Source organism: Neophocaena asiaeorientalis, unplaced genomic scaffold, assembly GCF_003031525.2.
Source record: "Neophocaena asiaeorientalis asiaeorientalis breed wild unplaced genomic scaffold, Neophocaena_asiaeorientalis_V1.1 scaffold597, whole genome shotgun sequence".
NCBI classification, from domain to species: Eukaryota; Metazoa; Chordata; class Mammalia; order Artiodactyla; family Phocoenidae; genus Neophocaena; species Neophocaena asiaeorientalis.
The window spans coordinates 256,365-274,731 of NW_020172664.1; the positions used below are offsets into that span (position 1 = coordinate 256,365).

General features: G+C 41.8%; 1 protein-coding gene and 1 pseudogene across 2 annotated transcripts in view; one reads left to right on the forward strand and one right to left on the reverse strand.

The window, feature by feature from the left end:
- PLCE1 (phospholipase C epsilon 1) overlaps nt 1–18,367 on the reverse strand; it is a 275,881-nt gene that overhangs the window by 124,188 nt on the left and 133,326 nt on the right. For both annotated transcript variants that reach the window (XM_024739518.1, XM_024739519.1), the window contains exon 3: nt 10,174–10,490. In XM_024739518.1, coding sequence (XP_024595286.1) covers nt 10,174–10,490 — 317 coding nt within the window. The remainder of the gene's footprint in view (nt 1–10,173; nt 10,491–18,367) is intronic.
- Nucleotides 13,502–14,333, forward strand: LOC112396030 (mitochondrial import inner membrane translocase subunit Tim29-like; annotated as a pseudogene).

The following is an 18,367-nucleotide window of genomic DNA, read 5'->3' on the forward strand; positions in this document are numbered from 1 at the left end:
AACAGGGGCAAAATCATGCAGGGTCTTGCCGTTTTTATTCCAAATGCAAGAGGAAGACCTGGGGGGATTTTCAAGAAGGGTGTGACCTGATCTGCTTTAAGTTTCTAAAAGGTCACTCTGGCCGCTGGGTGATCTTGGATTGGATTATAGGATATGCAAGGACGAAAGCAATACTGGAGGTGAGTGCAGTGGTGACTGGCTCTAAGGGTGGTGGCGGGTGAAATGCTAAGGAGTGGTCCAATTCAAGATGTATTTTCTAAGTAGAGCAAATGGGACCTGCTGATGGTTTGGATGTTGGCAGTTTGGGAAAAGAGAGTAAATCAAGAACGACTCCTAGGTTGTTAGACTGAGCACCCAGATAGATGTTGAGATGGGGAGGATGGGGATAAATAGGGAAGATACTGGGTAGTATGTGAATGGGGTTGTGAGAAGGCAGTAGTTCTATTCTGACCATATTTGAGATGCCTTTTAGACATTAGAATGTAAGCTCTGTGTGTGGAAGGGATCTGTCTTGTTCTTTGCTATATCCCCAGTACACAAAGCAGTACCTAGAATATAAGTTGGTACTTAATAAAAATCTGTTGAATGAAAAAAGCCAACGGGAGGCATTGAGAAGGCAATTGGATTTATGAATGTTTAAATCTCTTTGGCAAATGTAGATTCTTAGCAAAGCATAAATACATTCCTCCTTGGCTCCTACATGTGCAGTAAGGATCTCTAAGACAGTGGTTTTTCAGAGAGTTGAATTAAACATCCTAATAGGGTCAGTTAATTCAGTCCTGGAGAGAGGCTCAAAATCCCAGTCTCTGACTAAAGCATACCTGGTCTTTCCCACAGTGTTCAGTGTCATTTAAAGTGATATGTCTGATGGAAAAGAACATTGGGCCTTGAGGAGATGCTGCACTGCTTCTCTGAGTCATGTTAACTATTTTCAGTTAAAAAATACTACTCATGTATGTCAAAATCTTACTTGTCTATTTACTAATTTCCACTGGACTCATTCTTACTTCTATCAACCCCAGGATTGAGTGGTAACTTGATGCCTGCTTTGGACAGAATAAAACAGGCCTCCAGTGGGTCAGTGGCTTTGGCAGTTCTCTTTCTAGGTTGGCTAAATCCTAAAAACATGATGTGAGCTTTAAGCAGGGTAAATAAGAATAAAAATATCCTGTCATAGTAACAAAAGAGTTTGAATATTTAAGATTCCAAAACCAAGTCCTTTAGGAGCAAAGAATGAAAAAAAAAATACAGAAAGAAAGAAGGAAGGAAGGACAGAAAGAAAGAGAAAGCAAGCAAGCAAGTCATCACATTTATTTAAATTTACTTTGGACAATTATCAACCATTATAATAGTTCCTGTTCCAAAGACAGGAATCATTTCCCCCCCATTTGCTTTGGGATACAGCTTTGTGTCTGATGGTCTAGAGTAGTGATTCTCAACCATTGGTGGCATCAGTATTATCTTGTGGAGCTTTTAAAAAATACATATCCCTGGGTCCACCACGGATCCACAGAGAGTCCACAGAATCTCCTGGGGACTGGCTCCAGGCATGTGTATATTTAAAAAACATTCTGATTGCCAACAAACACATGAAAGGATGCTCAACATCACTAATCATTAGTCAAAACTACAATGAGGTATCACCTCATACTGGTCAGAATGGCCATCATCAAAAACTCTACAAACAATAAATGCTGGAGAGGGTGTGGAGAAAAGGGAACCCTCCTGCACTGCTGGTGGGAATGTAAATTGATACAGCCACTATGGAGAACAGTATGGAGGTTCCTTAAAAAACTAAAAATAGAACTACTATATGACCCAGCAACCCCACTCCTGGGCATATACCCTAAGAAAACCGTAATTCAAAAAGAGTCATGTACCACAATGTTCATTGCAGCACTATTTACGATAGCCAGGACATGGAAGCAACCTAAGTGTCCACTGACAGGTGAATGGATAAAGAAGATGTGTCACATACATACAATGGAATATTACTCAGCCATGAAAATGAACAAAACTGAGTTATTTGTAGTGAGGTGGATGGGCCTAGAGACTGTCATACGGAATGAAGTAAGTCAGAAAGAGGGAAACAAATACCATATGCTAACACATATATATGGAATCTAAGAAAAAAAAATGGTCATGAAGAACCTAGGGGTAAGATGGGAATAAAGATGCAGACCTACTAGAGAATGGACTTGAGGATACAGAGAGGGGGAAGGGTAAGCTGGGACAAAGTGAGAGAGTGACATGGGCATATATACACTACCAAACGTAAAATAGATAGCTAGTGGGAAGCAGCTGCATAGCACAGGGAGATCAGCTCGGTGCTTTCTGACCACCTAGAGGGGTGGGATAGGGAGGGTGGGAGGGAGACGCAAGAGGGAGGAGATATGGGGATATATGTATACGTATAGCTGATTAACTTTGTTATACAGCAGCAACTAACACAACAGTGTAAAGCAATTATACTCCAATGAAGATGTTTAAAAATTATATATATTCTGAGGCCCATTGCTTTCGTTCTGCTGACCAGTGAAAGCCACTGTTAAAGGAAATCGTGTTTGATGCTCAAAGAATGAACACAGGCATGGAGGTTCTGATTCACAAGGTGCTTAGCAGCCCCTCTCCACCGCCTTCTCCTGCTGTCCCAACTCAGAGCACAGCCTGAGAACAGCCAAAAAAAAAAAAAGAATCCACAAAAACTGTACTCCCAGTCTTCCCAGGAGTACAGATGTAACTAAAGATTTTGAATTTCAAAAGCCATCACTTTTGGGGGTATAGGTTTCATGCAAAACTGAAACACAGAAAAAGAGGAGGAAAAAGACTACAGAGGTGATGTGGTCAAGAAATGAAGCTAAAGAAACAAAGTAAAATTTTTAATTTTCTTTCGTCATTCTACATTCTCTGGCATCTAGTACCTAAGGAGCCCTCAAAGCCAAAAAGGAGCCTTAAAAGCCAAAGACCTAAAATCCCTTTTTTGCCTGGTACTGCGAAATAACAATTTATTCTGTTCCTCTTCTGGGACAATGTCCTCAGACACCTTGTGACACCACTGCCCCACCAATTTCAAGGACCACAGTCTCCCAGTTCATAGGAAATGCCACATTTTCAATATCACGGAGTCAACAAGGACGTTAATAATATTATATGTGTTGAAATAGTAAAGAATATTTGAATCCTGTTGTGAAGCAAACGGTTTCATTCAGAATAAGAGACCAAGGTGAGGAAAAAAGGCTCTTATGGCTTTGGATTCAATGGCACCAGGTAGATGAAGCACGAATACTGGCTCTGGTGTGCTGTGAAGCCCCTCCTCATTTCCAGCCCCATCATATACTTAGTGTTAGGCTGAGTGAGTAGAATCCTGTGGGTGTTGGTTGCCAAGAACCACTGAACATGATTTGCTGTCAATAGACTCCAGGGCAGATAAGCCCCCTACAAATAACCTTGCTCTTAGAACACTGCCCTGCACAGCTGAGTCTCTGTGGTTTAACTGCCTACTGTATTTTTTCAGTCCAGAAACTTCTGAACTAAAATTTCTGTTAACCGGGGAATGTGCCATGAAATATTCTGGGGAATGAATACAATTTCTGCTCTCAGAGGTGTGCCTCTAGGGAGATGTGCTTTCCCAAGGAAAAATCTGGTTTTCCAAAGTGAATTGAAATTTCCCTTACCCTGAGAGGGCTTTACTAACAATTTACCTCATGGGTATTCAGACATGAGGAAAAAAGTTTGTACAGCAGACCTGAACAGATGATTTGCTTGGCTTTCTGCATAAAAGAGGGAGGGGAAAGCTTTGATAGGAAACTTTCCTAACATGGTTAAATGTACAAATTTAAAACCAAGTAAAGGAACACATTTGGTCATTATGACATGTTATGCTTTTTCCTTACTATGTCGAAATAGTCTTTCCTTGGCTACGACCTGACAGACTTCTAGATTTGGAATTTGTTGGAATTTGTCAAAGTGATCATGATCTCTTATGAAGTACCTAAGGAATTCTGGCTGAAAGGACACAGGCCCAAACAGCCCTTCTCTGGCCAGATGGTTTATTTATTCTTATGCTCTTTCCCAGAGAGTTAAGCTGCACCTTGGCATTCTTTATAGAGAGGGTGGCCTTTAAACTATTGAGCTGACATCTGCTGAAACCCACCAGATGGAAGGAACAGCTCTGAGTGTCACTTTGGGCTGCCCACATTTGTGTGGCTAGAGAAGTGGGCTGATGACTGCTTAGTTTGACCAAACACAGGAGGGTGGAGGAAGGTCACCTGGGGCAAAGAGCCAGGTGGAATCCCTCCAGAGCCTTCTGGGGTCTCAGTATAACTGTGGGCTCAATCTTGGCCTCATCACTTGCTCTTGGACCAGCTGGTTTGAAAGAGGAGCCCAGAGAATGGTCTTGCTAAGACCTACCTGACAAGAAAAACTGCTCTCTCAGGGCATAGGAAAAAGTAAACCTGTTAATGGCCTTTTGAAGCTGAAAACCAGCCCTCAGTCAGAGAAATCAACTGTTACACAAAAGAGTGTCTGGCAGTGATGTGGACAGTGGTATGTTATGGAGCTGAAAATTTACTCTGTTGACGGATCCTGAGGACCAGCTGTAGATGCAGACCATGATGAGTTCCAGCCCCAAAGATCATCAGTGGGTGAACAACAGGACAGGAGCAGAGGCTATATTGATGAGTCATAAGGTTTGAGAACTCGTGACTCAGAACTGTGATCCCAGAATACACCTCCCCAAACCATATTCCATCACAGTCCTTCGCGAGAAAAGGGCATGAACGCAAAGGGAGTAAGGATGCTCCTCAATCTTTATCTGCCTTTCATATCTTCTCAAATGCATGTGCTAAAGTGTGTGATCTCTTTGGTAAAGTTATCTACCAAAAATGCCTCTCTGTCTCCTTTTAGAAGGGATAAATGGCTCTGGAATGTATTCGAAGAGGAATTAAAAAACAGTAAGATCAAAAGGAATGTGGACTACAGGTAGAGGCTGGAGAGAGGAAGAAAGAGGAGGGAAAAAAGACAACATGATTTGAGCCGGTCAGAGCAAGAGACATCGTGGGTGGCCAGGAAGTGAGCCTGCCTAACCTGAAGGGAGGAAGAGAGAACACGGGCTCTTTGAGCTTTAGGTCGAGGATATGACTACAGAGAGGTGTCCAGATCAAAAGGGTTCAGGAAGCCCTGTCTCCCAAACCAAGTGGAGCAGGATGGAGCCCACCCCCAGTGCCCCCTTGACTACCACCGGCTTGGGGGCTGGCCCCTTGTACCTGCTTCTGTTTACTTGCAAGGATAAAGAGAAGTCACTCCAGTGAGTACCAGTCTCGACATCGGGCAGGAGATAGAGAAATGGGGAGACAAATTGCTTCCAAGCCACAGTCTAAATTGATTTTAAATGATTTATCTCCTGGCCTTCCTTAATGTAAGCCAAACACTTTCAGTTGTTTCATGATTGTACCCGGAATTGCATTTTAACCATATTTTCCTAAGAACTAACGTTAAGCAACATTGCTTGAGAGGCATCAGGGATTTTCTCCCCTTTCCCCACATTACAATTAAGTCATTATGTAAATAGTTGTAAGAATTCGGGAAACTTCTAGCTCATGCTCAGGTTTTACTGACAACGAGCAGCAAGCTGCCTCCTTAGGCCATGAATCTTTCTTGCTCATGACAAGAACTGGTTGTGTTCTCGTCTGGAATGTCCTCCTTCCCTTTCCCGTGATGGTCCCCTTCTATCCCAGCCATCCCTCAAGGCCCAGCCACAAACTCCAGTGCTGAGCAGAGAGAGCTCTGATCACCCACCTAGACACCTCGGCTCCCACCATCTGTGCCACTCACACTGCATGTATTTTCTGCCTCTTTTGGGAGTGATTCGTGCCCATGCCTGACTACAATTTAAGACTGGTAGCTTCTGGCAGCTGCAGACTGTTACTCATTTCCCTTAGTGCTTATCCACCATGGTCTCCTGCTTCTGAGAAGTGCTGAAAACATGTTAACTGAATGACTGAATGTATGAACAAATGCATTCGCTTCTCTCCTAAGTAACTAGCAATGCAGCTAGTAGTCTCTCTCTTGTCTTTGAGATTCTCCCATGTTCAAAAAATATATATTTTACTTCCACTGAGGAAAGTGCATTTATTTTGTGAATCCAATTTTGACAGAACCAAAGTATGGGCTAATAATGTTGTAAATTTTCATCATATATTGCTCATTTCTTATTTAAAAGAGTGTGTGACACACCAATTAAAAAAGAAAAGGTTATAGCATAGTAGGCACTCAATAAATAAGTCTTAAGTGAATGAATGGAGTGGTAATAAGAAATTCGATAAAAACAGAAATGGTAGGAGTAGAAAAAGGGTAGATGCACAGGAGGTTTAGAACAGAAGTAGAGAGAGGGAGGGAAGAGGGAAAGGAGACTGAGGCTAATTAAATTAAAAATCAGAAATTCTGGTTTTACTACAAACTTTAACTTGATAATTTAACAAGTAGAGAGGCAAGGCAGTTGGCTGAGAAGAGAATAGACTTTAAAGACAGACATCTGGATTCTGACATTCATTCAGCCACTGTGTGACCTTGGACAAGTGACTCAACCTCTCTGAGCTTCACTATTTTTTTAAACCTTTTAATTCTGAAGTAATTTTAGATTTACAGAAAAGTTATAAAAATACAGAGAGTTCCCATACATAGCTCACCCAGCTTCTCCCAGTGTTAGCATCTTTCATAAATATAGTCCCTTTATCAAAACCAGGAAATTAACATTGATACATTCATGCTGATTAAACTACATGCCTGATTAGAATTTCCTCAGTTTCCCCATCAGTATTCTTCTTCTAGTCTAGGATCTAATAGGATCCCAAACTGCATTTAGTTGTCATGACTCCTGGTCTCCTCTAATTTTTGATGATTCCTCTGTCCTTCCTTACCTTTCATGACCCTGACACTTCTGAAGAGTACAATGTCTTTCAATTTGGGGTTGCCTGATGGTTTTTTTTCTTATGATTAGAGTTAGGTTATTTTTTTTAGGGGGGGCAAATATGTCATAGAGACTATATCTAGTCCTTCTGAGTGCATCACATCAGGAGATGTGACCAGTAATAAGACATCAATATGTCTTATGACTGGTCATGTTGACCTTGAGCACTTACTTAAGATGGGTATCTACTGGGGTTCTCCACTGTTCTATTTTTCCTTTTATAATTAATACATATTTTGTGAATAGATACCTTGAGACTATGCAAATATCTTGTTTCTCATATTTTGTTCAATAATTTTAGCACTCATCAGTGGTTCTCGCCTGTAACAATTTATCGCTGGGGTGTCCTAATGGTGATTTCTCATTTCCCTCATCCCTTCTACATTTATTAATTTGAAATCTTTTATAAGTAAGAGCTGTACCTCTCCCTCTCCTCCCATTGAGTTATTTATTCACTTATTTATTTATATCAGTATGGACTCATGAATATTTACTTTATTCTATGGACCACAGTCCAATACTATCATTATTTATTTTGTTGTTTAAGCTTCACGTTCTTCACCTGTGAGTCAGAGATAATAACTGCCTTACACAACTGTCATAAGGATTAGTGGGATTAAAAAATGTGACACTGACAGATAAGCAACAAGGATCTATTGTATAGCACAGGGAACTCTACTCAATATTCTGGGATAACCTATATGAGAAAAGAATCTAAAAAAGAATGAATATATGTATAACTGAATCACTTTGATGTACACCTGAAACTAACAACACAACATTGTAAATCAACTATACTCCGATATAATTAAAAGAAAAAAATAGCGACAATGTCCAGTCCAGTCCTAAAGGCTAGCTCCTTTTCTTCTTTTTCTTTACAGAAAGTAAAGCCACGCTAATTTGGAGGCAAGACCATTCTAAATAGGTGAAATCTGAATTTAAGAATTCTCTTTCAATGGGATGAAGCCTTTTTAGCTGAAAGGATATAAAACAACTAGAATTTAGCTCTCCCAGTTTTGCCTAGCGTAGGTCATTTGGGATCTGCCTGTAATGACTACATTAGACTGATTTTTTAATCGGCATACGCATAATATGTATGAAAATAGATGCTTGAGAATACTTGAATACAGACTACTCTTTTAAGTAGTTTAGGTGTTTTCCCAGAAACCTTGTTTACATTTTGAAGTTGCTTAGCTTAACTATTTTCAGAGATAGTCCCAAGCATGCCTTAACCCAGCTGTGGTTCATATCATCACTAATTCTGAATTAGTGAAATCACTGTTTCATCTTTGATTCCCAAAGTTATGGTACTAAATGGAAGAGATCCAAGTTTTCCCTCTCCAAAACTAACTTAAAACTAGCTTTGTAAAGTTCAGGCAAATCACTTTTAACTTCAGGTGGAATTTAAAACAACAACAATAGCGACAAAGGACGAGGGTAGGGTCCTAAGGATGTCTGAGTGAGTCGATCAGGAAGTTTAAAATAATTCATGATATACAGTAAAATGCACTAATACAATCACCCAGTTTACTGGAACTTTCATTTTCCACTCTGTTTTTATCAGCAAGGAAAATCAAGAACATCAGATTTATTTTAAAAGGCAACTTTGGGGGCCGTGTGGTTTACAAGCATTCATGTGGACTCCCAGAGAGTCTGTCTTACTCAGTTTGGAGTGGACCAGGAATCTGCTATTTAGCAGGTGTCACCCTCAGTATGAGCCTGATACAGGTGAGAGGCAGGATACTGTTGTGGTTCAAAGCCCAGGCTCTGAGACCTGACTCTTTGGGCTTGAGTCTCACTGTTGTCACCTACCACCCGTGTGACCTTGGGCGAAGAACTTCATCTCCTCATGTCTCAGTTTTCCCATTGCTAAAGTGGGGTCAATGACAAGGATCTGTCTCCCAGGGTTGTTGTGAGGAACAAATAAGTGGCACATATTAAATAATTAGTATGACGGTGCTAGATGGATATTAGCAATTCCTATGGATAATGGATCTCCCTTTGAGGAATGATGCTCAAGGCATGTCTGGATACAGAATTGCTTGAGCTCAGCCTCTAACACTTTCCATCCACTTTATCACTGTTGTGATACAACCATCACCAGGGTCATGACTGGAAGGCTATGGAGGCTGCAAAGTGAACTGCTATAGTTGGAAAGTGTTTAAGTAACAAAGGCTGATTGATCCTCTGTCAATCAGAGATATATACGAACTAGGATGGAAGCATCCTCTTAGCATTTAGGTAGTTTACTAAATGACTAAAGTAGGAAACTACTGTATTTGTGGAATTCAACCAACCAACAACCACCAAACACAGAGACTGAAGTTTTGTGTTTTAATATTCAAGACAAAGAAATGAAGTCTAGAAGAAATAAAATATAGAACAGAAAGGTCTGGGTGTGGGGTTATGCTATGGAATGAAAGTGTTCTCTAAGCCTGAGAGAGGAGCAGCCTGTGACCCTAGCACAGCATGGTGACCTCCTCTCCATCCTGTCCTTTATCCTTGGTCCAGGGCCACAGGGTGGCCAGCCATTGGCTCTTTTCCTCCCAGTGAGTGCCCAGAGCTCTTACACTGCCTCCTTCCTAGGTGTTCCCAGACTCTGGTCACACCTGTCCTCTTTAGAACTTCCTTCTGGCAAGGCCTTCGAGGCCATGGAGGGACTTTCTGGGGCTGAGGAGCTTGATGGGATGCAGAGATCAGGAATGAGGTGATTCATTGCCCCTCATGACCATGTTCCTCCCAGCTCTCCTTACCCACGTATATTAGTGTTTAATTTCTGCTGAGGAGGTCTGATAGTGGAAGACAGATTGGGCCAGACAGATCCCATGATCCCTTGGCCAAACCCAAAATTGAGACATCTGGTCTTAAAAGCACTTGTAGGAACAGGGGGAGAATCTTTGAAAATGGGCCCAGGGAGAATATTTTGGCAAGGGCATAGAGAAAATGGGGCGGGGGGGATACTGGTTGTCCAAAGGGAGAAGGCTTGTGGACATGGTAATGGTATGGGATGGAGACGGTCTCAATTAGGCTGAAGGGTGGACTGAAGTGAAAGGGAGGATGACAGTGTGTCTATCTCATTGCCTGGAAAAGAGACAGTCATCATGGAAGTGGGCAGACAGACAGGTAGATGAGATATCAGTAACAAACAAACCTAAAAGGAGAAATGCTTAAAAATCATTACAAAACATCTCAGAGTGGCTTCTTACCTCATTAAATCTCATCACAAGATCTTCAAGGGCATTATGCTCTCCGTTCTGGGAGGTAAGAATGGATGCTGAGATGGACGCTTTGAGGCAGGGCAGGGACCTCTGGCATTCCGTAGTGCCCAAGTCCCGGGTCAAGAAGCAAAGATAGTCAACCGGCAAGACCCTTCGGTAAATATTCTGTTCCTGCTCCATCAGGATGCTGGCAACTTCCTCTGGGAACTGGATGAGGGGCTGCAGATCAATCAGCTCCTTGCTGATCCCAGCTGAACTTGAAGGGAGGGCACTGGAATTGGCCATAGAGGTGCCTGGTTGGCGTTCTGAAATAAAGCAACAAAAGTCACTGTTACACCAAGGCTGGTATCCCCTATGACAGATATTTACTTGAGAGCCGTTCAAAATTTTATAGGTTTCTCAACTGAAGTTTCTGCTTGGTGAATCGTTCTATACTATCTCTCCTGTTTTGGAGACCTTTCTGATATCTCTCCTGCCTGCCCCCTCCCACTCCTTGGGGGTAGAGGAAGGCTTAGTTTCCTATTTTCAGAAGCAGAACTGATCTAGCACACCATTCCCTAACCAGTTCACTGTGACACTCTGCAGAGGAGCAGTGAAGTAAAATGTACCATTTGCTTCCTCATCCTCCGGGACTAACCATCACCATGAAAAGAAATGCGGGTGGGCATGGGCACAGCAATTGAAGTGGAAGAGGGAAGAAGGCAGTAGGGGGAGGAGGCCTGTACACATATAGGCATATGCACCCTATGTCTGAACACGCAGGAGACCCAGGGACCCTCTGCACACCAGGCTTCAAAACTTCACTGTCTGCTCTGCCAACATTGAGCCCTCAAAGACTCTGATTCCATTGAGATTTACCTGGAGGTGTGCAGGGACAGAACCACCTATACACGTAAGGAAGAAATAGGTAATGAGGAGATGTATCTAAATAAACAAAATAAATAAATCTCATTCCCTACTCCACAACTGGTAATAAGAAGGTGTTAGCGAGAGGGAAATTAATGAGTGCATTAGATAGGAGCACCAAAGGCATTCATTCAGAGGCTCAAAATTATTCCCTTAGCACAAATTCACTTTGCCTCAGTGGATATCTCCACCTTCAATCCCTTTCTTCCCACTGATTCTTCTTAGCCTACACAGATATTAGTTTCCCTTATCCTTAAATACAAACCAGTAAAACTTCTCTTATCCCTTAAACTCCAACTAGCCTTACCCTTCATCATGTACCTTCCCTAAAGGGTAGTCTACTTTCCCTGATTCCTTCTTCTGTGAGTATGGCGACCATATCTTCTGATCCAAAAATCGGGCCACGCAGTCTATTCAAATTAATTAACCAATAAGGATGTGGATGGAACAGAAAAATGGAAACCAGGTCTGTCCTGGGAGCGCCTGGCTCTTAGATCACAGTGTTGATTTGGAATACAAAATCATATTTGGTTCTCTCTAAGCTCATATTTGAAAATAATTAAAATAAGGCAGGTACTCAAATCAAGCCTACGTGGTTTCACTCTCCAACTTGCTGAATGGTTGAGAAAGTGACCAGATTTCCCCCAACTTGAATCAGAATGTAGCCTGAATGATGACAGAGGCAGATTGCAGTTTCTAACACTGATAATTTATGTACAGTGGAATTAACCATATATAGGAAGTCTTCCCAGAATTAACCAGCTCTAAGACATGATTTCAAAGCATAGCACTCTGTGAAGGAAATAAAGTAACTCCCAAATCTTATGAAACAGCTGCTTATCTAATATGCAAGAGAAGAGATAATATAATAAAATATGTAAATAACATGATATATTGTAAATCACAATGTATCTTGAGACATGAATCACATGATGTTACAATGAATGAAGAGGAATCTAGTGATTTGTGGGAAATAGCAATAAAGGAGACCTAAACAAATTTGAATAAAAGAAGAAAAAGAAGCCTGGTAGCTGTAACTTGAATAAATGTAGTGGCCCCATGTGTCTCAATATAAGCACAGCATCACACTCAAAGGAAACACAAATCTGAGGTTAGAAACCTTGAAACATAATGTAGACCTTTAGTGTAGGTTTCCTTAAAGCAGGATTACTCGGGGATTTTTTATCATGCACCACAAAGAAACATCCCAGAAATCTTTTGGGGACATACTTTGTGTTCTTCAAGTTCCACATTTAAACAGCAGCTGTTAAAAATACTTCCCGCTTTCTCTCATTCTTGCTGAGCTCCCCTTTAATCTCCTCTTTCCTATTCACAGGCCACGTTGCCCCAACTCTCAGCTGTAAGTCACCATCAGATCTCCCTCTCTGCAACATGGGCAACTCTATGATGGATTAAAGACCCAGGAGCTCTGTGACCCCTGATCATTCCTCATTATTTGTGGAGCAAAGTTCATTAATCCCACAGGCAACCGTAGTTCTCTTGTGAAAAAATTTTTAGAAAATTTCTGATGAATATAATTATCAATCTCATTTACAGTCAATGTTTGCTCTCAGCCCCATGTTCTCCAGTTAATAGTTATTCTACAGTAGAATAGGGTTGTATCTCTAGACACTCTAACAGCCTAACAAAATTTACTGTGAGACACAGTGTCTTCAAGTTCTATTTCCCTGATAACCGAGTTCAGTACTTTATATGGATTAATTTAGGAGGTAGATAGCACTATTATGTGAGGCTCACATAAGGTCACATAAATAGGAAGCTAGGAAGCTGGGATCTGAATCAGGGTCTTTTTGACTTCAGAGCTCATGTTCTTGATCACTCAGCATATAACCTCGTGTAGCGATAGAATATCACATTGTCATTCTGGATTTTAGATGCATCTCAAGTGATTTAAGTTAGTATAAATCAACTTCTTGCGCTTGCTTACTTGCAGTGATCTGATAAAATGAACTCTTCAAACTCCAAAGGTAAGGATTTGACCCTAGAGCATGGACAGTTTTCCCTTCTTTGTTCAGCCTGGAACCATCATGTCAACAATTACATTACAACTACATTAGAATGGAGCACATAGAAACTCAAAAGTGCCCTCTCCTTTCCTCCTTATAAATTCATAAGAATGTTCCCATACTTTAAACGGGTATTTTCCAAAGTGTGTAACACTGAATTTATGCAAAACACCATTCCTTGGTTAATACTTTAGAGACATACTGGGTTAAACAAAGTTAAACAAGCTTTCTTTTTTTCTATTTTAACTGCAGGACTTCTCAGAGCCTTTAATAAATTCCACAAGGGGCATAAACTATCACAGCACACAGCAGCTCTCTTCAACCTTGCTGTCTATCTCTATATCATTTGCATGGGAATTACAGTCACCTCAAAGGTTTTGTCAATGGGGGAAACAGGGCCTCGGGTGCTTGTGGGGTTAGTGGTTCCAAAGAACCTTAGTCCCTTTTGGCCCCGAAGCCGCGTTGAGACTGGTGACACTGCGGCCTCAAAGCCCGACGTGTGGGCGCGCTGCTTCGGGACTACGCTGAAGCCTGCAGGAGCGTGGCGGTGGCGAAGGCGCGACCCGTGCAGGCGGCCGTGTACGGGGGGCTGCTGGGCGGCGCGGTGGCCTTTTAAAAGGTGCTGCTCCACTCGACAGGGACCCTCCTGCTGCTGGCGCCCCGCCACGCGCAACCGTGACTCGGAGGCGTTCGTGCAACTGCTGCTCTGGCTGCGGGGCCGCGGCTGCCTGCACCACGTGAGCCCAGGCCCCTTCGACGCCCAGGCCAGCCTCTGCCAGGCCCGCTGCCGCTACCTGCAGCCCGGCTGGGTCGACTTCCTGGACCGGATCCTGGATGTGGGCTTCGTGGGCCGCTGGTGGGTGCTGGGGGCCCGGATGCGCGACTGTGACATCAACGACGATGAGTTCCTGCACCTGCCGGCACATCTGCGCGCCGTCGGGCCCCACCAGCTGCACTCGGAGGCCAACGAGCGGCTCTTCGAGGAGAAGTACAAGCCCGTGGTGCTCACCGACGATCAGGTGGGGCCAGGAGCTGTGGGAGGAGCAGGTCTTGCAGAAGGGGAAGAAGGACCAGCTCGCCCTGAGCCAGGCCGACCCGCTGGTGCCGTCGGAAGTCGCGAGATGAAACCCAGACCAGCCTGGGTCCCGATCGGGCTCTGAGCCCCGGCAGACTGTTGGCCCGGGATTGTGCAGTTGGTGCGAGTGAGCCTCAAACGCCGAGTGACAGAAATAAATTATTTGCACTGTTCTCTCCCTGAGTTTTCACAAAATCGGGAGCCTCCCTCTCACCTGTTGATTTTGAGCTGACGCTAATTCAGATCCTCCTTGGTCTAGGAGTTGGGGAGAGCAGAGCGACATGCCATGTCATGTTTAGCACTGCCAGTTAGTAAGATGCTTTAGAAGGAAATAAGCCTTTGTTCACTGGGCTTCACCCTTCCCCTGACTGAGGCATCACAGTTGTTAGGTGACTCCCAAGCTCTCCTAAGAATTTTCAGATTTTCGTTTTAAAATTTGAACTGAAATGTTTATCCTCTATTCCATGAGTAACATTTTTTTAAATTGATTTTTTAAATTGTAGTCTCAGAGGAAACTGGAAAAATAACAGAGACATCCTGTGTACCCTTCCCCCAGCTTCCCCCACATGGTAACGTTTTCTACAAGCAGTACCAAACACCAGGAGATTAACATTGGAATGACTAAACTTTTTGCAAAAGCAACTTGCTTTTACCATAGGTGTATGATAGTGATGTTAAAGTGACCTGGACGGATAAAGCATTTTCTGATCTGGAAATCAATATGGAATCATAGCTTCTGGTTATGTTACATCTCAGTAACCCTGAAAACACAGAATCCTCTGGAAAGGAATATGTTGGTGTACATAGCTGGGTTATAATCGTACTTTTAAAACTAATATTAGAGGAATGAGACTACCTATGTCACTGATGTGGCCCGTGGCTAGTTAATAAACCAGGAGATGAAACCAAAAAAACAAAAAGTAAAAAAAACAAAGAACCTTAGTCCGCCATATTGCCAAAGGCAATATGTAAAGATCTATGTAAAGGTCTAAGGGTGAGAGAGACCATGGCTTATTTAGGAAACCGCAAGTCATTGCCGATGGCTGTAGCATACATTAAGAGAGATGGAGCATCACTGTAGAAAATGAAGGAAGCTTTATTTTCCAGAAGGCACTAGAGAACAGGTGTGGCTCATGAAGGAACAATGGGGGTGGTAGGAGGATCCAAACATTTACGTGAAGAAATGTACAGCCTAAACTTTTGGGTCTCCCGGTGGATCTAGGCAATCGCCCCACCTTGAAGGAGGGGAGTCTGGGCCAAGTCTTCCCTTGAGGGATGCTGCTATGAAAGACATCCACTTAATCCTTGGTTCCTTCCTTCCTTTCTGGTGATCGGAAAGCCCTCATCTTGCCTATGAACTGCCATTCCCAGGGGCTGTCCACAAATTGTGCAACCCAGAAATATCCAGAAAAGCCCTACACTGGATAAGTACTTTTCCTTGATAACTCTTCACCCAATGCCCTGGGTATTGTGGCTTTCATAACTCCCACCCCTAGAATTCTGCTCCCTCCCTCAGGGTTAGCACTTGTTCAGAAACTTTAGTTTAGGTGCAAGCCCGCAGAAGAGCCTTGGGCTTGGCCTAGAGCTCAGCAAAACCTGCCACTTCCCATGGATTTCTCTTTTTGCCTTTTGGTCCCTATCAAAAGGTCTTTATTGCTGTGTCTCATACGCAAGTCTAGAGTTTACCAAGTAATCTCACAAACTCTCTTAACGTAATGTGAGGGAGCCATGATAGGTTAGCATGGCTAACCCTATTTTTCATAAAGCTTGAGTTAAATTGCTACGAGATTTGCTGAAGAATCCAGCTTGTGAGTGGTCATCCCTGGAACTGGTAAAAGCTGAGAGAGAATCGGAAGATTCTGGCTCCTTGCCCAGTACTCGGCATTACACCAAGCTGAGCCTGAGTCACCATGGATGTGCTCTGTGTCCAGGGGCCAGCCTTATTAGCTGCCAATATATCTCAATGGGGTTAAGAAAGGTTAAGCAGAAATTCCTCCATTCACTCATTGATGCCTACTATGTGCCAGGTTTTGTTTCAGACTACACTGATGTTGGGATTCAGTGAATAAGAAAAGATCCTTGTTGATATTGAACATCCTAGGAGAGAAGACTGATAAACACTACTACAACATGGGTGGGGGAGGGGAAGATATTGGATGGAGGTTGGAAAGGTGTAGTATTACATAGCGTTTTTTTTACAGCAGGCGGTCTCTCAACCACTGCGCCACCAGGGAAGCCCTACATAGCATATTTTAACTAGAATGCTATTTCCTCAAGTCTTTCTGCAAAAGTCTTCAAAGCTTTACCATCCAGGATGCTCTTGGCTTGGTCACCCTAATCCTTTTCTGGCATCTCAACAAGAGCTACTCACCTAGCTCCTGCACCTCACCATTTATTAGCCCTTTGCACGAAGTAACACGTTTTAATTTTTACAAAGAACACTGTCAGGCAAGCGTGATTACCCCCATTCTATAAATGACAAATTGAGGGTCAGAAATGTTAAGCAATTTGCTACTAAGAGATGGGGCTGGAACTAAAATTCAGCTCTGACTCCAAAAGTCTACCATCTACTATGGTCAACATTTTGAGAGATCTTCTGCAGGAGAGAAGGATTCCCCTGATTTCCTGCTGAGTCTGTTTCTCTGCTTTTCTCTGTTACACACACACACACACACACACACACACACACACACACACACACACACACACAGAGTCTTTTCTGGGTAGGGAGAGAGGTGGTTGAAAAGTTAGACAGGATTATACCTTACAGGAATCTGACTTTAATGGAAAATAGAATATAGTACTTGCATTATATTTTGATGGTAGCTTAGTATGTATGTATGAATATATTTACAAAGGTAAAACCTTTAGGAGAAACTGCCACATAGCTCTGCTTCTGAAATGTTATTTTTCATTCTCACTCTCTGTGAGTGGTGGTGTGATGGGCACAGACTTTCTTGCAAGGCAAAACAAAAACTTAAACATGCATATCCTTTGTCTTAGCAATTCCACTTCTGGGATTTTATCTGACAGAAATTCTTGCAAAAATACAGACAAAGTGAGGTAAATTCATAGGTACTATAATTGAAAATTTAAGTGAAAAAAATAGCAAGTTGGGAACAATGGAATATGAACCTATTGGAGGAAAAAGAATTTATAAATGTAGGTATCTGTTTGTATCTGTCTAGTACACACCAAACTAATGAAAGTGTTTATATATTGCACGGTTCTGTTTCACTGAACTTTTTTCTAACGTAGGTTTGACAGTATTAAAAAAAATATCAAAATGGTATCTGAAAAATTCATCCAGAGTACAAAATTCTAATCTTCTCATGGGCACAAACTGGTTTGGCATTTGAGCTGCTCAGATCTTTTCCAAATATTGCAATACTGGTTTTGAAAAATTTCTTCAATTACAATTAGGGAAGAAAGTACGAAAAACTTTTATTATATCTACTCTATACATTTTTCTTTGATTTGAATTCATTTTGTAGACAATCCCTTTATTTTTTTAACTTAAGCACTGGATTCATCAACTCCACATTTAGTAGCCTTTGAGTGATACAATTCCAATTATATAAGATAAGACAGGAGAGGAAGGATGTTGATTTCATTTTATGAAAGATTCAGAGTTGGCTTAAAGACAATCTCAGGCAGAGTTGAAAATTGTTTTCAACAGGGAAGTAATGGGTTTAGAGAAAGGTTAGTTAACTGGTGATTCTTTCTCATTATCTGTTATTGGTTTTCAGAGTAACAATCAATCTTGCAACAAATGTGTCTGGTTTGTCCTCAAAACTGCATGATTTTACAAGTTCACAAAATCAATGAAGCATATTATTTCTTCATTGATTTTTAAAGTCGTACTTTAAAAAAAACTTTAAAAAAAAGAAAAAACCAATATGCCTAGGTTGAGAATTAAGCCATATTCAGATAAAACTCCTTATGGGACTGAAGAGCCTCTTAGAAGAAAAAAATCTGACAGAATTCTTATTAATAAAAAGTAACTCTGCACCCTGATTTCCAATGAAATACGAGCTCACTGTGAAAGTATAAAAAAATTTAGAGACATATACAGAAGAAAATTAAAATAATCAATAATCCTACACCCACAGATAATCTCTGCTAATATTTTTGTTGTAGCATTTTACATTTATATATATATATATATATATAT